The sequence below is a fragment of the Sminthopsis crassicaudata genome, chromosome 2, assembly GCF_048593235.1.
Source record: "Sminthopsis crassicaudata isolate SCR6 chromosome 2, ASM4859323v1, whole genome shotgun sequence".
NCBI classification, from domain to species: domain Eukaryota; kingdom Metazoa; phylum Chordata; class Mammalia; order Dasyuromorphia; family Dasyuridae; genus Sminthopsis; species Sminthopsis crassicaudata.
Genome location: NC_133618.1, coordinates 496,359,820 through 496,381,585, shown reverse-complemented (window position 1 = coordinate 496,381,585; position 21,766 = coordinate 496,359,820). Strand labels below are relative to the sequence as shown.

The 21,766-nt window shown below is 41.3% G+C and overlaps 1 protein-coding gene across 3 annotated transcripts in view; it reads left to right on the top strand.

Annotated features, from left to right (window-relative positions):
• COL27A1 (collagen type XXVII alpha 1 chain) overlaps positions 1–21,766 on the top strand; it is a 234,859-nt gene that overhangs the window by 30,049 nt on the left and 183,044 nt on the right. For all 3 annotated transcript variants that reach the window (XM_074293625.1, XM_074293624.1, XM_074293623.1), the window contains exons 5-7: positions 3,944–3,997; positions 17,820–17,873; positions 19,669–19,722. In XM_074293625.1, coding sequence (XP_074149726.1) covers positions 3,944–3,997; positions 17,820–17,873; positions 19,669–19,722 — 162 coding nt within the window. The remainder of the gene's footprint in view (positions 1–3,943; positions 3,998–17,819; positions 17,874–19,668; positions 19,723–21,766) is intronic.

The following is a 21,766-nucleotide window of genomic DNA, read 5'->3' as shown; positions in this document are numbered from 1 at the left end:
TCTCCCTCCCTCCAGAATTCTGCCGTTCCGTAGGCCAACGGGGCTGAGTGGGTAGACGGGGGAATCCCTTATCCCTCCCCCATTCTAATTTTTAAGCTGAAGCATTTATGGAAACAGTTTGTTTGGCCTCCTTTCAAATATTTTGTTCATTTCTCAGTGAGGCAGAGGCCTGTATCATCCCTAGCACCACCCTCCCCTCTTTTCCCCATTGATTGTCTAGAATGAACTGGTTCTACATAGTTGGGTCTTAATTTACTGGGTTAAATAGATAAAGGTTCTGAGGGGGACCTTGGTGTAATGGAAAGACTAGGGAACCAGGAGCCAGACTCATAGAATCTCAAGAACTGGAAAGGGACATCGGTGGTCAAAGCAGAAGGCCTTGGAAGAGTCCTGGAGGACAATACTTTTATAAGCATGGATAAGTCATCTTATCAAACGAGGTAACAGCTAGGTAAGGCAGCCAATAGAGTATTGTTGCTGAAGTCAGGGAGAGTTCAAATCCAGCCTCAGACACTTAACACTTCCTACCTGTGTGACCCTGGGCAAGTCACTAAGTTGTATACTATGAACAGTGGCTACAAAACATTACCCCTCACACATCCATAATGTGGGACCCACAAATATATACAGCGCTCACATCTTCAGAGCTACAGGGTCCTATAATGACTTCTTGAACACTACCCCTCATCCCCTTGCACAGAATCTTTGCTGGGAAGGTCTTCCATCTGGGGTGCCTGGTTCTGTTTGTTTCCATATCTCAATTCCAAGACTATAATTATCCTTTGAACTGATAGTCAACTCTCTTCTGTTATATGCTACAAAACTGTTCCCTGTCCTTAATGCTTCAATTGCATTTGTGTTTCCATGTCTATCTACAGAGTATGTGTCTCTGCTCCATCTTGAATGTGGTCACTCTTCCTGATGGAGGAACTCCCCTGAGAGATCCCAGGGCCAATGGGCAGAAGGAGAAAAAATCTCCTTCTCTGCTGCCTTTTGTTTAGGTGCAGGAGTCACACTCAATGTGGCTGGTCCCTTCCACAGGTAGACCTTGACTGCTTCTTGGGCTGGCAGGCTGACAGGGTTTTGGCCAGTCTTCAAGCAAGCAATGAAAATCTGCCCTTCTAATTCCATCAGGGAAAATTCCTTCATACTTCATAAAAGGATAATAAGGTGTAGTCATTTCTTTGCACTTCATTTACATAACAGCAACTCGTTATTTCTGTTATGAGTAAGTGAATTGGGGGAAACGAAATCCTTCCACACACAATCCCCTCCCTGTTACATTTATTGTTGTTGTTATTTCTGGCATTGAAAACTGATTGTTTTAAGGAAACTTTTAGGGTTATATTATCATAGGTTTAAAATCGGAAGGGACAGGAACATCACCTACTCTAACATTTTACAGATGAGTCCAGTGAGACCAGAGAAATTAAAATCATAAAAGTACTCAATAGCAGAACTGGAATTTGAACTCAGGTTCTATTACTCTATACCTAGTACTTCTTTCCATTATACTATACCTTCTCCACAGACACAGGGGAGGGAGTAAATCTTATTAGGTTATTAAGCTTTCATGGCTGAATGCCCATGCCACACAGGAGTGCCCTTTCTTGTCAAGTACAGAAAGGGGGGAAATCAGAGCACAGAATCAATTACAATAATTGATCAGGAATGAACTTATTTCAGATCAGGAGACATGGAAGGGGATACCTGGCTGAACATGACAGACTCCAGCTATGGAGCTAACTTGAGTGGACCAAGGAGGAAGCAAGCTCAGATGCTACTCAGTTTGTTTAGATATTAGCAGCCAGAGGTGAGGGCAGTCTTGCTAGAGGCAGGGGATATACAAAATGACCTACTGAAGTTCCTTCCAGGATGTTTTCCTGTGACAATCTATTGTGATGATTCAATTGTATGTCGGATAGAGGACTTGGATTTTGGGCAGATGGTAATAATGATTCAGACCATAGGGCAAGAATCCAGGTTGTTAGGACTCTGTTTATACTACAGGCCTGGAAGCTTTTTGTGCCTAGGGACCTTTCTGGAGAAAGTGGCCTGAAGCAAGATCTAGCCATTTCAATAGGGTGTGGAAAAGTATTAGAAAGATGTAGATCCCTTTAGGGTGGTATAAACCAACAAATGAATTTCAGTCATTCAAACTGTCCATCTAGTTTTTATGAGCACCTACCATGCTCACATTTCCTGTGGCATGGGAGATACAAAGAAAAAGAAAACATTTTCCTTGTCTTGAAATAATAACTGACATATTTAGTTTTAAGTTTTGCAGCGTTTATCTCATTTATTGTTTTATTTGATTCTCAAAGTCGCCCTGCAAGGAAAGTGTTACAAATATTTTTATTCCCTTTTTTACAGATGGATAAAACCAAAGTTGATAACCAAAGAGGTTAGATGCCTTCCTCACTTCAGAAAGTGAGGTATTCAACCCAGCTCTTTCTGACTTCAAACCTTGCATTTGAGCTACCACCAATCTGTTGGAAAGACAAGGCCAAATTGTCAAGGACAAACTATGTGATATAAACCATGTGGTAGAAGATCAGAAAATAGAAAGATCCAAATGCACTTGAGCAGTTAGAGACCTCAGCTTGGAACACTTTTAGTTTCTCCTCTGTCCTTATCCTTTATTGCAGAGTTTACCTGGAGAAAATGTTATGGAAATGAGGAAAACAGGCAAACCTCTGGAGAAAAGGTTTTCTTATCCCTTCTACATCATGTCCAAGTTTCCCCCTAGTTCTAACAATCTGTAAGTCCTTCTTGGAGGAGGAGAGACTTGAATTTGACCTTGGAGAATGAATAGGATCTGCATTGGAAGAGTTTGGTCAGGGCATTTCAAGTTTGGATGGGGGCAGGGAATACATGAGCAAAGATGTGCTGTTAAGGGCAGAAGAAAGCAAATAGTGAAAGGTCTGTCCTGGGGAGCAAGGGGCAGAGTTGGCAAAGTAAAGAAGGACTGGCATATGAAGAGATCTGAATGTTAGATTGAAAAATCTCTTCTGTATGCTACTGATGCAGCAGGACAAGCATGAGGTTAGGAAAATATACGAGAAGTTAGAGGTAGCGAAAATGGAGAGAGAGCCACCCTTACATGCCCTTTTATGCAGCAAATCTCTTCTAGAAAGATGAAGAGACACTTGATTAGGGGCTTGAATTTAAGAGTTGGGACTTATAGATTATAGCTTCTATCTTGGGCAGAGGAAGATTTGGATATGGGGGGGGGGGGAAAGAACAAGTTGAGTCATGCTGTCTACAGTGGAAAGGGACCAAAAATGAGTAATGGTCAATCTCTTGAACTCCACTCCTGAGATGACAGGTTAAAAATCTAGAACTTTTGGAACAGACTTAGCAATCAATAGCCCTGCTCTCAATTAACTCACCCTCTGAAGGGGGGAGGCAGCATGCAAACAACTATGTACAGAAAAAACAAACATATATAGAATAAATTGGAGGTAGATTTCAAGGTAGTCTCCAATTTTAGAAACTGGTCTTGAAGGAAGCCAGGAGGTAGAGATGAGGAAGGAAGGAGTCCCTTGTATTGGAGACATGCAGGGAAAATTCTTCAAGTGGGAAGAGAGAGTGTTTGTGCAAAAACATACATGTTATACACTATATGGAGGGAAATGAGGTATAAAAAGACTGAAAAGGCAAGTATTACTAAGGGACCAAGTTGTGGATAAGTAGTACAATTCCCTCATTTTATAGATAAGGAAACGAAGGCCTAGGGAGGATTAATGCACAGGGTGACACACACAAGTAGTAAGCAGCCAAGACAGGAAATGACTCCTGGCCTTCTATCTCGTGAACTGGTGATCTTTCCACAGTACCACCAATAGCCTTGGCTTGATGTTAGAAGAAGCCACTGGGTATCACCATGAGTAAATTAGGCAGGATCATTTTCCTCTAACTTTTATTTTCTTTTTCTGTGCAGGGTCCCCCTGGGCCTCATGGAAACCCTGGGCCTCCTGGCTCTCCTGGTGCAAAGGTAGGTATTTGTTGCCAGGTAGATATGATTATTCCCTTCATTGCGGGGGGGGGGGGGGGGGGGGAGGGGGAAGAGAATAGAAAGAGTCCAGGCCAGGGTATCCAAGCTTTGGCCAGGACTGGACCACACCATCCAAAGTTTATTTTGTGAAAGTTGCCGATATCTTTTACAGTTGGTCCAAATTTTTCAGTATGACAGATAATTTGTTTACTAGATCATATGTGTCCTATGTACTAACAAGTTAATTAGAATTTGTTTTGTTTTTGCTAAAAAAAACAAAAATCAGGCAGGTGAACTACATTTGAGTTGCAGGCTGTGTACTATATATCTAGGACAGAGGGTAAGAATTCTGAACTTGAAGTGTGCTTTTTAAAAATAGATGATTATTTCAAGATAACTGGTTCTTTTGTAATTCTATTAGATTTTATGCATTATATAACAAGTATTCTATTTTATGCAGTTGAAAGCAGTATTCTGAGAAGGGAGTCCCCAGGCTTCACATGACCAAACAAGATTAAGAATCGCTGGTCTAGGGTAGCAACAACTAGAACTGATTATCACAGATCCTGGCTGCAACCCTTCCTCTGAGAAACTGCTGTCTTTTAAAGCAGATATCTGATGTATTCTGTGCCATACAACTTCTCTGCCTGGGGTCAGGGTGGGAATGGCAGCTAATGTTAACTAGGCATTTCCTAGATGTTAGAAAGGAAAGATAGTTTAGTTGGGAGACTGGACATTTTGTAGCATCTAGGGAGGTTCGAAGTAATATTGCCACCTTGGGAACTGGACTGATGCCCCCTCCAGCTTGAAAAGAAATCAGCTTCTCTGAGCTGGGGCATCTGTTTTGAATTGGAAATGCACAGGGAAGGTTCTCCCAGTGAACATTACATCTTCGTGTGACCCAGAGTGTTGCCTCATCACTGCTCTCCAAATTATTTGGAGGGTGAACCTAATCATTTATGGTCCTTCAGCATGAGAAAAGCACAGGAATGCGCACACACCAGACAGGCAGAAAGAGCTATGCTGAATGTCAGGGACTAGAGCGCTGTCTCGCTCCTCTCTCTGTCTCTTCTCTCTTTCTTTTCTCTTCTCTCCTCTCCTCTCCTCTCCTCTCCTCTCCTCTCCTCTCCTCTCCTCTCCTCTCCTCTCCTCTCCTCTCCTCTCCTCTCCTCTCCTCTCCTCTCCTCTCCTCTCCTCTCCTCTCCTCTCCTCTCCTCTCCTCTCCTCTCCTCTCCTCTCCTCTCCTCTCCTCTCCTCTCCTCTCCTCTCTTCTCTTCTCTTCTCTTCTCTTCTCTTCTCTTCTCTTCTCTTCTCTTCTCTTCTCCTCTCTCTCTCTCTCTCTCTCTCTCTCTCTCTCTCTCTCTCTCTCTCTCTCTCTCTCTCCCCCTCCCCATTTCTCTTTTCTCTTTCTCCCCTCTCTGTCTGTTTCTCTGTATCTTTATCTCTCTGTGTATGTGTCTGTATCTCTCTGTCTCTTTTCTCTGTGTCTATCTGTCTCTGTCCCTCTGTGTATATGTCTTCCCTCTTCACCCCTTTTCTGTCTCTCTCCCTCCTTTCTTCACCCTTTTTTCTTTTCTTTTCTCTCTTCTTTATTTCTCTGTCTCCTTCTCCCCTTCCTCCATCCCTCTCTCTTTCCTCTCCCTTTCCTCCCTATCTCTTCTTTCTTTTTTCCTCCTCCCTCTTCCCATCCCTTTGGCTGTGTTGCTTCCAGATTGCTGATGGAAGGGAAAGACCAAGCTGACTCATCTGGAGATCCTCTCTTCCTGTCTGATCTGCAGAGAGGGGCTTCAAAAATCTCTCTTCTTTGCATGGCCAGGTTTACTTCAAGCTCTGCTTTTTGCTTTTATGGTTTTTTTTTAGCTCAAGTTTCCTGGCCACGTTTTAGAATGAGATAAAACTGTACCATAGTTAGGAAGAAAAAAGAATGTCTTGTCTTCAACTCTGGTGATATCTGGGTCTGGCTTAGTGTAGTGGAAAGGGCACTGCATTTGGAAGGAGAAGACTGGTTCAAACCCCATTTAAACTAATTACTCTGGGATATATTGGCCAAGAATCAATGTAAAAAAGAACAATGGATTTGGAATCAAAGAAACTGAGTTCATATCTTAACTATTTCTTATTACCTATGTTACCTTGGCAAGTCCCCTCAGTTTCCTCATCTGTAAATGTGGGGTAGCTCTGGATGGCTCCAAAGGTACCTTTCAGTTTTGATATTCTGTGGTCTTACATGGTGGCCATCACAGGAATCATGTCAGGCTCTTGGGATAGACTTAATGACTATCAGAGCTAGAAGGGACCTTGAGAAATCATCAAGTCTAGTCATCCTTCTCATTTAAGGAAGAAGAATTTGAGGTCCAATGAAGGAAAGCAACTGAAACTATGATTCTTCAGCCAGTAACTGGAATGGCTGGCATTAGCTCCTGGATCTACCAGTGGCACCCTTTGCCTTAATCACTCCTGGCTAAGCATATACCTTCCCAATTGTATTGTTCCCTTCTAAAGGCTGGATAAAGGAAAAGACTGAAAAGATATGTTTTATATCTATTTACAGATAAACATGGAATCTATCAGGAAGGGAAACTTAGAAGCAGTAGGATGTGATATGTGGGAGCATCATAAGATTAGGAGCTTGAAGAAACATTGGAGATCATTTAATCTTATCACCTCACATTAGAAATAAGAAGGTGGAACCCTAGCAGAAGAAATTGACTTGCCTAAAATTCTTGCAAGCAGAATTTGAATGCTTTGGTTTTTCTACTATAGCATGCTAGTAAATGTAGAGTGTTCTTCTTGAAGACTTTCCTGCAGCGATTGCTTTCCAAGGCTCATTTCCACAGCCAGAGAGAGATTCCCCAATTGCTACACCCTCCTCCCCCGCTTCCTCCTCCCCCACCCAGCTGTGCACTTCTCTCTGCGAATGTGCCATTCACTGGGGCCCTGACCTACAGAGGCACCAGCACTGGCAGGCTGGCAGGTCGGTCTGCCTCACCCACCGGCATATGTGGCTGATGGGGCTGGGCAGCCAAGGCAAGATGGGGCTGGGCAGCCACTTAGCAATCAATTTTGGAAAGTAGCTGGCTGGGGTGGCCGGGAGGAGGGGTAAGGGGTGGGTGGGGACCAACTGGGGAATTGCTGTTAATAGCTGAAAGGGAGTCCAAATGGCCCAGCTTACAGTCCTGTGCCTGTGTACTTTGGACTGCCGGGCAAGAAGACTTCAGTCCTTTATAATTTTTAATAGATAAGGGCGAGGATTCTGGGAACAAAAGCGTAGGAGGTGTTTCTCCCACTGGGCTGTGTCTCAAGCCAGAAGGAGCTGTGTTGTTCTTCTGCTAGGGTCAGCCCTTTCCTGATGAACTTAGTCTTAATAATCATAGCTCACCATGGACCATAGTTCATTGTGGCACTTCACAGTTTGTGAAGCACTAGAATACATTATATCATGCATTCTTCATAATGGCCCTGTCTGGTTGGTGAAGACTATCATTCTTGCCTTTTTACAGATGAGGAAGTCAGAAGGGTTAAATATAACCCAAGGTCCCATTTAGTCTGCATTCACCCCAGCAGAGCCAGATTTTGGACTTGGCTAGTGGTATAACTGGAACTCAATCCCAATATTTTGTCTCCACATGCAGTGATTTTTGTTGTTTTGCTTTTTGTTTTAAATTCTGACTCCAGATTAAGGGGCTTTCATTCTGGTTTAAGGACTAATAAGTCGTGACATTTGCCCTTTGTTTCCCGAGCTGTTTCTGGCCTATATCTTGGAGGGAGGATGGATCCGGAGAAAAAGTTCAGCAGATGTACTGATGAGCAAAGCCGAATCTGCATGTCTAGAAGGGAAGCTTCCTCTTCCCATGTAGTCCCAAACCTCCTGGTAGAACTAAGCGGCAGCAATATATTTGGCCCTAGGTGAGCATCAGTCCTGATGCTACCTGGCAGATGTCCACGATCTGTGGAGAGATGAGTGGGAGCCTTCCAGCAGGATGATGGGGCTTGGGGCAAAAAGGTTTGAGGACATGCTGTATTTTGATGGGGAGGCACAGCTCACCACACATGCACAAGCAGTTATTGGACTAAGGGAGGAAACATGGCCAACATCCTTGGAGAGCCACAGTTTTGATGGTTGAGACACAGTCCTTCCTCTTGGTGTGGTGGGCACCTGGTTTTTTTTTTCAGGAAACTCATTCTGATGGGGGAAACATGGTTAGGGAAACAGTGAGGTTGTGAAAAAACCTTAATTTTAAATTCAGAGCACCAGGATTTCAAACCCAGTGTCACTAAGGGCAAATTAACCCAACGCCTTGGTTTCCTTATCTGTAATGTAGAGTGTGTGTTTTGGGCTTAGAGTTAGACTAGATGATTCCTGAAGTCCCTTCCAACTTTGAATAGATAATGTAATAGGTGTTGGATCCCCAGCAAACCCATCCCCTTTTTTCCTTTGGGTATACTCCAATCCCATGCAATAATTTAACTTTGTTGAGCTTCAGTTTACTCATCTGTAAAAGGAAGATAATATTCATAATAGCACATTTACAGGGCCATTGTAAGAATGGTAGTTTGCAATTTCCTAAGATTATGGAAAGGCAAATTGTTGTTAGGGTCACCTCTTTCTTAGCTCATATAGTTTAGTCTGTTTTTGGTAGAGGCTCTAGGCCTTGGCTGAGCTGGAGAAATAGGGTTTATTGTTCTGGGGAGCTAGGAGAAAAGGAGGGAATGTTGGTTGGTGTTGGTCTCAGTTTCCTATTTTTTCAGTGGTGGTGAGGCTGCGAGCTTTTGGCAACCCTCTAGAAATCTGCAGTAATGGCCAGTTTTAAAGATAGGTCCTTTGGGGATCAATTACCTAATATAGATTTGCTTTGAGAATTTTATAATCTGGTTCTGATCTTATCTTCCATGGTCATCTCATGCAATGGAATATAATAGAACAGATATTCATTAAGCACTTCCAGTGTGCATTATATTACGTTGGTGATGTGACAGATACAGAGTTAAATAATGCAAGGCCTTTGCCATCAAGGAGCTTACACAAAAATGAAATTTTTTGACCTCTCCAAGCCTCACTTTCCTATTTTGAAAAATAAAGAGTTTGGACTAATTGTTGCCTAAGACTTCTTCTGATTCAGTTCTAACCCTTTCCATTCTGAGGTTCTTTCTGGTTTGATGTCTCCTTTGCTTTCCTACAGTTTATGGAAATCTACTTTATGTCATTGTTTTTGATTTCTTACCTCAAAATTATGTTCCATAGTTCTTTTCTTCCAAGGATTGTATTTGTGTCATATTCCTTTCCCATTCATCCTTTTTGTGAGGTGCCAGAGAACTATAGAACCCATATTTCTACTTTTTACTATTGTCATTTTGGGTGACCGATTCTCTAGCTGAATTTAGCAGTTTGGAGCGAGATGTTCATCAGGCAGCTTGACAAAGCTACAGAAAGAAGAGCCCCTTCATCTTGGACTGAGGATGGGTTGATCCAGGCCCAAGTTTCTGATCATGGAAAATACTACCTGGCATTGCAGCTGCTTTTCCGATCTCCTAGCAAACAAAATGATTTCAGACCTGGAGAGTTTTCTTCCTACATCCCAGTATAGGGTCCTGGAAGAGCCGTCTTTCTCCATGGCTGACTCCCAGGGCTAAAATATTAGACCATTTCCCAAAATGCAACCCAGTTTCCTGGTTCATACTAGGATGGAGGAGGAGGATTTTCCATGTTTCACTGGGGATTGTGGTTTGGCACCATTAATAATGGAGACGGAAACCTTTAGCTTTGGGCTGTGGACTAGGTGGCAGAGGTTTAAAATAGATGGGGTCCCCAGAGTCCAGGTTGCTGAACACATCTGTGGTCTTGACGTTGGCTGAATTAGGATTTTATGGCCAATGATGGTGGAGAGGGAGTCACAGCTGGGAGCGGGTAGCAATGGGACATCTGGCTATGAGGACAGCCCCCCTAGAGAATCCAGAGAGAAGGTACCCTCAGAGCACAGCCTCCACTTCGATAAAGGCTGTGTGCATGGGGAGATTAGTTGCATGACTTCACTTACTATTTGGCAGCCCTTGCCGGCCTTCATTCACAATTTGCCCTGATACATCTGTAATGAATCAGTGGCGTTCCACGCCGCCAGCCGCCAAGAACACGTTCCCCTGCTGGAGAAAGCTGGAAGGAATGGAGAAAATAGGTTGGAGGGCTGGGCTAGAGACAATGATGAGGGAGGAGGGAGTATTGGCGAGACTTGGGAAGACGGGGGCTGGGATAGAAATAATTATGACTCAAGGAGGTTCTACTACTTGACTTTCAGAGATCTGCCCCCTTAGCCCAGAGCTGGAAGAGTCTTTTAAGTCAGTGGCGCTTTGGCTGAGCTTGGATGAGCACTCTGTGAGGATGCTGAGGATGCATAAAGTTCATCAGCAGTAGCCACACACCCTGGTGACAGCAGACAGGTCTTGGAGATAGGGGATTCTGCACTCAGAAGGGGAAGGTTCAAGTCTGAGTACAGAGATTGCCCAAGATCAGGATCCCGCTCAGTTATTTCTGACCCCCTCCAGCCTCCCCTTTCCTTCTCCTGTGGAGCTCTTTCCTCCACTCCTTTGGACCTAGAACCTTTATTCCCTTCTTGCTTTACCTGAAGAAAAGCTTTGGAATATACTCCTATTGAGAAGCACCTGACAAATAGAACAATGTGGTATCTTTCTTTTCCTAGGCGTATTCACAGGAATTTCTAATACTGGAATTTCAAGAGACACCTGGGGGAGGTATCTTTGGAAGAACAAACATATATGTTCTTAAAATGTGGCGTGATTACGTGTTAGTAATAGTAATCATAGTTTTTAGATCTGAAAGTTTTAGATCATGTCTACCAACCCTCTCATCTTGCCTATAAAAATGAAGTCATCTGCCTTAGGTCATATGAGCAGTAAATAACAGAGCCAGGATTCTTCTTAGTTTTTTAATTGAAAAAAAATTATTTCCTTCTTAGTTTTATTTCTAAACATGCAGAGTCTAAATGACTTGTCCAAATTCACCTGGCTATTAAGTGGTGGAAAGGGACTGCCTTAAACCTGGGTTTTCTGGCATTAAGCCTAGTTCTTTTTCTACCATACTGTATATATCCCAAGACTACTGGGGGCCTTTTCTCTATTGCTCCCCACTGTTCGCAATGCTTTCTCTTTGCTTGTTCCCTTTTCCCCCGTGTCCTATTCTTTTTTTCTTTCCCCTGCATATGATTCTGGAATACTCATTGGGATGTTCCCTTGGCATGCCCTCTTGGGACTAAGGTATCCTAGTAGTCTAGAAAATCCCCCCTTAACTGGCAAGGGGAAGATGTGTGTGTGTGTGTGTGTGTGTGTGTGTGTGTGTGTGTGTGTGTGTGTGTGTGTGTAGAATCTGGCATCCTTTTTTGTCCATTAATAAATCTTCAGTGACACAGGAGCAAGCTCCGAGATGTGAACATAAAAGGCATTGGAACTGTGGGTGGAATTAGCCAACAGGAACAGAGTTTTGGGGGGGTAGTGATGGGGGGCAGAATGCAGTTTAAGGTTGTAGAGCAGAAGTATGCAAAGTGCCAAGGTTCAGTAGAAACAAGTAATCTGGAATGAATCAGTGTAAAAAGCTTGAAAGTTAATAGGAACTAAGAAATGAAGGTTGAGCCGGTAACCTGATCCAGCTACATCCGAAGGAAGGTGCAGCTCTAGAGGAGGGAGAGAGGGGAGGGATGAAGGGTTAGGTTGGAAAGTGGAGAAGGGGTGGTAGGTTTAGAGAATTTTTATCAGAGGAGGATGGAGAAATACTTTTTCTTCCCTTAGGATACTTTGGGAAGAACATCTGACATCCTGTGTTTGTTTCTGGGCATCTCATTACTAGAAACACAAGCCATCTGGAGGGATGACTGAGGGGAGGGAACTGTCAGAATATTTGTGTTCTGACCCTAACTTAACCAACTGTGTGATCTTGGACCTTCTGATCTCTGGGTCTCATTTTCCTTATCTATTTTATAAAGAGATCAGTCCAGGTATTGCTTCAAGTTCTGGCATTCTCTAGTTTTCTAAGAATAAATGACAGCTAACATTTATAGAGCATTTAACCTTCATAAAGCACTTTACAGATAACAACCTTGTGAGGTAGACACTATTATTATCTACTTAAAAAAATGAAGCTAGCAGAGATTATATGATTTGCCCAGGGTCTCATAGCTAAGTATCTGAGCTAGGATTTGAACGCAGATATTCTGAATGAGTCAGAAAACATTCCATTGTGCTGTAGAGACGAGAAGTTGGAATAGCTGAGCTCAAAAGAAGGAAGAGAAACTAACGTAATATGCTTGGCTTGAGATAAAGTGGAGAAGCCTGGACGTGATTTTTAAAAAATAAATTTTTATTGATATCTTCATTTTACATCATGTGAGCTTCTTGTTGTGTCTCTCCATCTCCAGAGAGCCATCCCTTTACAATAAAAGAATAAAAAAGAGGAGAATGGAGAAAACATTTCAGCCATCAATCAATCAGTCAGTCAACAAGTATTTATTAAGCAGGTACTATGTTCCAGGCATCTCTTCTTGTTGCTTGCCTCAAAAGAGTCTAATATTCTACACATCATTCTACATCCCTCATCTCCATCTCTGCAATAATAGTAGAATCATGCCTTCTTGTGTATCTTCTTTGAGACTTGGCTGTTATGAATGCACAGCATCTTTCTTTTTTCTTTCTTTCTTTCTATTTCCTTCCTTCCTTCCTTCCTTCCTTCCTTCCTTCCTTCCTTCCTTCTTTCCTTCCTTCCTTCCTTCCTTCCTTCCTTCCTTCCTTCCTTCCTTCCTTCCTTCCTTTCTTCCTTCCTTCCTTCCTTCCTTCCTTCCTTCCTTCCTTCCTTCCTTCCTTCCTTCCTTCCTTCCTTCCTTCCTTCCTCCTTCCTTCCTTCCTCCTTCCTTCCTTCCTTCCTTCCTTCCTTCCTTCCTTCCTAGCCCTGTGTTGAAATCCAGCCTTAAACATTTACTAGCTATGTGTCTCTGGGCAAGTCACTTAATTCCTATTTGCTGCAGACACTGATCTGTAAAATGGAGACACATTGGAGAAGGAATGGCAAACCTCTCCAGTATCTTTGCTAAGATATATGGACGAGTCCATTGGATATGGCTTATCAGCAAAATCACTGTGTATATTATTTTTCTCTCACTGCTTACTTCACTCTGCATCAATTTACATAGGCCTTTCTATGCTTCTCTGTATTCATCACATTCATCATTTCTTACAGCAGAGTAATATTTCATTGTATTCTTGTACCACAGCAGGTTTAACCATCCCCCAATTAATGGCTTGTTTCCAATTCTTTGTAATCACAAAAGTGTTGCTACAAATTTTTTGGTATATGTGGCAGAGGCAATGTGTATATGTGTGTGGGAGTGGTTCTTCTCAATGGCCTCTGTGAGGTATAAGTCCTGGAAGCATAAAGGCGATCTCTAGGTCAAAAAGTGTAGACATTTAGTCACTTTCTTTACATAACTCCAACTTGTTTTCCAAAATAGTCATATTGATTTATATGCACTGGTTTGCCTATCTTCCTTCATTTCTCCCAATATTGACTGTTGCCATTTTTTGTCATCTTTGTCAATTTGCAGAATGTGAGTTTGTAAACTCGGGATTATTTTGATTTGGATTTCTCTTATTATTAGTGATTTGGAGTATATTTACATGAAGCTATTAAGAGTTTGCAGTTTTTCTTTTGAGAACTAGTCATATCTTTTGATGGCATATTTACTAGAGAATGGTTTTTGGTCATGTGTGTATGTGTGTGATATGCCACATAAATATATATATATATATGTATATATATACATATATTAAATATAATATTATGTCTTAATTATTTATGTATCTTAGATACCAAATTCTTTTACTAACTAAAAAGAAAAAACATGAGAGAGAAAGAAAAATAAAAAGAGAAAGGAAAGAATGAAAGAAAGAGAGAAAGGAAGGAAGGAAGGAAGAAATAAATATATAAAGAAAGGAAGAAAGGAAGAAAGAAACGTGAAAATACTATGTGTTGATCCATTTAGTCTCCATAGTTTTCTCTTTGGATGCAGATGACTCTTTCCATCATAAGTCTATTTGTCCCATGATATGTTAAATACACATCTCCTATCCTTTACCCTTCAATTCTTTCCCAGGATATCTTCCCTTCATTAGTTCACCCTTTTATCCATTTTGAACCCTTAGTGAACCAATTCAACCATACGTTGTCCTTCTTTCTTGAATCCTTGTCATCCTCATAATTTCATTGATTGTGCCCTGCTGAGCCTCAGCCTTAGCTCACCAATCATCTCCTTTGCTCCTTTACATCATGCTGAAAAACAAAGGTGGAGAAAAATCATACAACTCTTTTGAGTCCATTCTAAATTTGTTACCCAATTTCACATGGCTCTCACTGTTGCTTGGCAATCCTTCTATATCTCCCTTGTTAACTCATTATCCCACTTTCCACAGCAACTCATGTAGCTCTTTTCATCCTAAGATCTCCTATGACTTTCTCTTTCTTCTCCACCCTGAGGTGAGAACCCTGCCTCATATTTTACAACAAAAATATTTGAAACCATTCTCTGTGAACTTCTTTCCCATTTCCTATCACTCAGATATCTTCTGCTACTCTCTCCTCCATTACCCTCTAGGATTAATTACAAAATGATCTTTTTGACAGAAGGCTTTGAAACCTTTCATAATCTCGCCCCTTCCTACCTTGTTTTGGTATTCTTATCCCTCACTCCCCAACACATACTCTTCAATACATTCTGGAATGCTCATCCTCCTCAACTCTGCCTTCTTTGGCTTTTTTTAATTGCCAGATAAAGGAAATCTTGACCTCTTAATTCTAGTACCTTCCCTCTGTTGATTATTTCCTACTTATCCTATATATAGTTTGCTTTTGTACATGTTTATTTGCATGTTACCTCCTCATTAGATTGTAAGCTTTTTGAAAGGTCTTTTGCCTCTTTTTGTATGTCCAGTTCTTATCTTGGTACCTGATATATAGAAAACACTTAACAAATATTTAATTGACTAATTGATCCTACCCATAGAAAAGTTTATGATCTGTTTCTTTTCTAATTTTTAATAGTATGATCTTTAATATTTAGGTCATGTATCCTTTTACACTATATTAAGGAATATGGTATAAGATGTTGGGCTAAACCTAATTTCTGCTAGAATGCATACCAGTTTTACTAGCAGTTTTCCTCTCAAATAAGGAGTTCTTTCCTAAGTAATTTATGACTTGAGATGATTAAACACTGGGTTATTGAGTTCCATTGTTTCTTATTCTCCTTTTTCTAGTCTGTTCCATTGATTGCTGTTTAAAAATCAATACCAAATGATTTTTATGACTACTGCTTTATAAAATAGTTTAAGATCTGGATGTATGATTCCTACTTTTTCCAAATGAATTTTATTATTTTATGAAGTGCTATGATATGTTCTTTTGATATTTGTTATGACATTAAAACTGTAAGTTAACTTTGGTTGTATTGTTATTTTTATTACATTGGTATTATGTTGGTGTACTGAATATTTCTCTGGGAATAAGAATAATCCTTTATAAATTTGTCTTTTATTTCTTTAAAGAACACTTTGTAATTGAATCTATACAAGTCTTTTGTGTGCTTTGGTAGATTGATTCTCAAATACTTTGTGCATTTTGTAATTACTTGTAATGGAATTTCCTTTTTTATTATTGCCTCTTAGATTTTCTTATTTTATTAGAAATGCAGTTGATGTTTGAGAGTTTATTTTGTAGCCTGCATTTCTGCTAAAGCCATTCATTATCTCAATTATTACTTTTGCTGATTCACTAGGATTTTCCAAGTACATCATCATATCATCAGCAAAGAGGGATAGTTTTTTCTCCTCTTTATCCATTTTTATGCTTTCAATTTCTTTCTCTTGTCTTAGTGAAAGACATAAATAATAGAAGGAGAGTGGGCCTTGTTGGCTGACTCTTGTATTTATTGGAAAACATTCTCGTGTATCCTCATTGCATATGATACTTGCTTTGATATAGTCACTTTCTTTGAATAATTCCAAATTATTTGAATGTGAGTTTTTATCCAGGAGGATAAAAAAAATGCTAAAAATCAAAGTGCATATAGCTAAGGCCCAGTCAGTAATGACAGAGAAAAAAGAATGGGTGTTACTTCAGGTTTGTTATTCGGGAAAAAAATTATAATAAAGAAATCTTGGCATAGGTGGGTTTCCAAAGAGATTATGGGTGCTGTATCCTTAAGGTCCCTTCAAATAAGCTAGGAACAACCAAAAGTGATGGCATTAGGGAATGACTCTCAACTGATCCAGCTAAGGAGGCATTGAGTTCTGCCTTTCCATGCTCCCTGCTGATCCGAGTGTTTTATGTGTTTTTGGAACATCCACTTGTTTTTGGATGCTCAACCAAACCTTGAGGTTATTAGATCCTATGTTTCTGCTTATTATTCACAGAGGATGTTGGATCAGTCTGTGAAAAGCATTCCCTCCCATCTCAGAGACTAACTGCTTCTCCCTGTGCCATCAATCAGCAGCATAATATCTTAGAATCTGGACCCTGCTCATTGACAATAATTTAAAATCAATCAACAAGCATTTATCAAGCACCAGTTATGTGCTAGGCATGCTAGGTGCTGGTGATACAAGATAAAAAATAGAGCTTACATTTTATAGGGGAAAATAGGTACATTCATAGGCTATTTATTCAATATCTATTCATCCATACATGTGCATATGTTATGTGCACACGCAAGTCTATAGGCACACAAATATGCATGTGTATGTGTTTAGATATAAGCTAGGTGGAACAGTAGGTGGAGTGCCAGGTCTGGGGTTAGGAAGGTTCATCTTCCTGAGCCAGACACTTACTGGCTATGTGATCCTGGGCTGGAAAATGAGCATCTTTGCCACAAAACAAACCCAAGTGGAGATATAAGGAGCCAGACGCAACTGAAAAACTATTGCATAGTGATACTACACAATATGGTATATACAAGTATTTATATGTATTATATGTATATATAAGCAAATATAGTTAGGTATTTAAATATATACATATGTGTCTACAAACATACAATAAAGTCAAGACAATTTTGGAGAACAAAAGTTTGTTTAAAAAAAAAGAGTGTTAAATTTGGAGCCAGAAGATTTAGGTTTGTATCTTTTGTCTGAAACATATTCTACAACTTTGGGATAGTTACATAAACTCTTTAGACCCTTAGTATTCTAAAGTGAGTATAATATAAATATAATATGGAAATATAAATCATAAAACTAGTATAATATAGTTGTATTACCTCATGGTTTATTATGAGGAAAGTAATGTTTATATTCCAAAACCTGTAAAAGTGTCAGATATTATTAATATGATTGTGCTAGCCCTAATGCAGCACAGTGTGCCGCTGAAGGGGTATTAACTTGCTGGTACCAACAAATTAAAGGATAATCATGTCAAGTAGATTGGAGACCACCGTGTGCTTGAGATGCCCTGGGGGGGATGGTCAGAAGGTATTTCTTGCTTCACAGGGAACCTGACTGAGAACCATCAGGGGAGATGAAGCTCGAAGGTGCTAGGATTCAGTAGCTGGGTTGAGGTGAGGGCAAGTGGTGGCCCAGGTTGATAGGCTGACAACAGAGAGGAAGCTGGCCAGAAGCCAGGTGGAGTAGTTGAGGCCCTTCTTTCAGTCAGGAGGTATGTGGGAGGGACTGGAGGGAGCTTCCATTTTCTCAGAATAAGGGACATGTCAGAGCCAAGCTTTTAGGGAAGGAACCTTTCCTAACATGGTCACAAACTGAATTTTTTCTGTTGTTATAGGGACAAAAAGGAGATCCTGGGCTATCCCCTGGAAAGGCCTATGATGGTGACAAGGTAGGTCTCTCAGGTGCTCTGATCTGGGGGTGGGGGTGAAAGGGTTGGTGTTATCAGCTGATGTTAACAAGGCTTTAGGTTGTTTGTTTGTTTGTTTGTTTTTACCACCTAACTCAGCAGATACAAATCCCATTAATCCTCAGGTGTTAGGAAGAGCCTCAGACCCCCAGAGTACCGATTTAGATACCTCCAGGCAGCCCCAAACTAGAAAATGCTGCAATTATCTTCAGCTTTATGAGATGTTAATTTCCTTTCTAAGATGTATTCACCTTCCCAGTTTGGGTAAGTGATGATTTATGTCAAGGCAAAATATTGATTATGTAGACTTTCTACCTACATTCTTCCTGAGGCAGACTGTTAACTGAAAAGAAAAAGCACATGTAGGTGGTCGGACTGCCTCTCATTTGTAAAGCTGTCAGAGTTACCCAGTGAAATAGCTTTCCTAGACCATCATTTAAGCAGCAGCCCCGCATCTTTGTTAAATCCTCAGTGCTTTGCCAGTCATCCTTCTGGGAGGCATCCTGGAAGTCTGGCTCACCTAATGCAATAGAAAGAGTTTGGTTTGGTGAGTTTGAATCTTGGCTTTGACATTTATTTATAAGCTGTGTGTTTCATAGGTATGATGCTTCTCACTTTTTTCACCTGGGGTTTTTTGCATCTTTAAAATCAAAGAGCTGGATTAGGTGATGAGACAGTCTTGCTAAGGTCCTGCCAGTGATTTCCTATGATCTCTATGTTAAGTATTATGGGCGGCCCCTGAGCTCCCTTCTCACTCTTGGGATATCTTGTGAATACCTTTTTGTGTGGCTTCCTTTCTCCTTTGTACCCTGCTTCCCTGACACCAAAGTTGGGGAAGCATAAGGCTCTCAGCCCCTTTTTCTGAGCATGCCTTTCCTCCAGATGTTCCTGGGAATACTGTTCTCCCAGCTGCAGTGGGAAACCCTGCCCGAAGCTCTCCACTTTCATTAGTTATTAGAACTGTGTGTTAGTTGCCTTTATGTAGGAAAAGGCAACCATCAGTCCGATCACTTAAATCACATAATAAAGGGCTCTGTGAGTCTGAAAAGCCGGGAGGCCTGGGATTCTGTACATTGAAGTCATAAAATAGAAATGACATGTGCCAGAGGATTTAATCCATCCCTACAACGTCCCCAATAAACCAAAGGAGTTGGAGGGTGGTAATCACCCAGAAGCACCGGAAACCTGTAAATCCACTCCCCGCTCTGCCATCCAACTCTCCTCCTAAATAGCCAGGAACAAGATCACTCAGCTTCTCATATATAAGGGAAAGAACTTTACAGTTAGTTAGTCTGGCTTCCCTCTGGATGCTACCCAGAAACCCTTCCAGCAAGAGCAAGACTAGTGGAGTCTTTGTTTAAAATCCCAACCCTATGGACCTCATGGGAATTAGCAGCAACTGGTCACTTCTTTTCCACTTTGGATATCATTATAAGGTGTAGAATTTAGCCTCTGTTAAAGATATCGCAGTCTGGTATCTAAACTTCTCACTAGGGAGAGAACCATTGTTGGAGACTTGGATGGAATGCCTTTTAAAGGTGTGTGCTTCAAAGAAAGTAGGAAATAATTCAGTTCTCTGGACAGTTGCCATAAAGTGAGAAAATGTCATGTATCTGGTACATAGAATGACACTTTCCTGACAGGATAAAGGAGCCTATGAAACAAAGACAAATGGCTGCATGGGAGGTTGATGATCCTCCAGGTGATCCCTTCCTCTCATGTGTCCCAGAGATGGCCAGAATAGCTGTTATAGCATCACCCCACTTTGTATTTTCAGGGAGACATAGGCTTACCAGGACTGACTGGGACTCCAGGATCAACTGGCCGGAAGGTAAGTGGTTTTGTCGTTTCTTCCAGTCATTAGAAGAACTTGTGACTTGTGTCTGGACACCATTTGTTAATACCTAGTACTTTCTCCACAGCTCTGTAATTTGGATGAGGGAACATTGAGGCAGCATAAGTAGGGCTTAAAGAGTTGGGTTGGTATTTAAGAACCTCAGGTTTTTGTTGATATTCTGCAAACATCTAGCTGTGTGACCTTCCTTGTCCTTGGGTCTCAGTTTCCTCTTCTGGACAGTAATAACCTCTGCCTGATTCCTTCCTGGTCCCATTCTTAGAATGCCCTTTACTCTTCTCTCTTGTTAATCTTTTATCTATTGGACCCCCCCCTTCCAAACTAAGTCATAAGCACCTTGAGTTTAGGGCCTCCCAACATTCCACATTGTGGGTGCTCAATAGATATTTTTTGGTGAATCTAATGATTTGCAACTTCAGACCAGCTCACAGACTTTCTTTTTTAATGATATAATAATGGCCATGTCCAATGATGGCATCAAGGAACTGATGCCTCAATTTCCAGCTGTGGTTACAACTGCCGACTCAATCTGTGATTTTGACCATTGCCATCCCATCTAGCTTCTTCTTTAGTCTTTGTTCAGGATTTCAGCTCTGGTCTTCCTTTGATGGTGATTGCATTGTAGTGGGGAGGGGGAAAATCATCTCTTCCACTTACCCTTATTTTCTGAGAATTTAGATGGAGAAAAATGGGGATTCAGTCTTGGGAGGGTAGAGCAGTGCAATAGGAAGAGCTAGTTCCAACCCTCTTCATACAAACCTGGAGGGGACAGAATCAGACAAGAAGCTGAGATTGTCTGCAGGCTATGGAGAAACACTGATTTTTTTTGGCCCAAGAAAATATTGTGGGCCTCTCTCCTCTGGGCTGCAGCCCTGTCTAATGGATGAAGTGTGAGTTACATAGTTTTCCTACACTAGCAGCTTATAAAGCAGAGTGTGGTGGTTTTGATCTGTCCAACCCTGAATCTGGGCTGGAATATCAACAGATGGTGCAGAGAAGTCTCTCACTTTGTCCCAAAGGTCCATGTTAACCTGGGGAGGAGTTCCCCATGGTCAGGTTGGAGTGCTGGTCTTTCTTCAGGTAAAAAGGGAGCTCATGACTAAACCAAAAAGATAAACCTGTTCACTTGGATACACGATGACTTGTCTTTCTAAATTCAGAAAAGGTGTCTGTGGTTGGAAAAAAATACTTGGCAAAACAATATACATTTTGAATTCCCTGTTGGCCCCAATCCAGTCTAAATATCATGGAGCTTGGTCTACTAGGGAGAGAAGTGGGAGGGAGAGAGAGGGGGGAGGGGGAGGAAAAGGCAAAAGGGGAGGGAAAGGGAGAAGGAAAGGGAGAAGGAGAAGGAGAGGGGGGGAGAGAGAGGGAGAGGGAGAGAGAATCTAGGATAAGGATTATACAGTTTGGGCAGGGTGAATGGAAAAGGGTCATCTGGGCATAATAGGAAATTCTTATGTGGTTTTTTTCTAATTAAGCTTTCCAGCTACAAGACAGTTTCTTTTCTGGGTTTTCTCCATCTACCACAAACAATTTTTCCTTTGTGAGAATATGAGTCTTCTCCTTCCTACAATCAGAGTCACCTGTAATGAATGGTGTCCTCTCTTTTTCTGGCATGATGGACACCATGAAGAGTGATATCTTCTTGGTATGTCTCCGAGTTGGCCCTACCCTTGTTCTCCACCAGTTGGAGTGTGGTCTCTTCAGAGAGGCGGGTCTCAAGTTAAGATCAGATGGATCCAATTTTTTTTTCTGAACGTTTTTAGAAACTAAGATCTCCCTGAACCTGAATCCATGCCCTTAGAGAGTCCTTTTAGATAAAGATGTAACTGGTTCTCTCTTTGTAAATCATTGGGGAAGCTGGTTTTCAAGGGAAGCTGCCATGACCTGCATGCTTACTTGCTGACGTGCAAGAGATAACTATATATTCCAGGAGGCCTGGAGAACAAGCCTTCTAAGAGGTGGTCACAGTTATTCTGATTCTTTGGCGTTCTAGAATGGAAATCCAACTGATAAA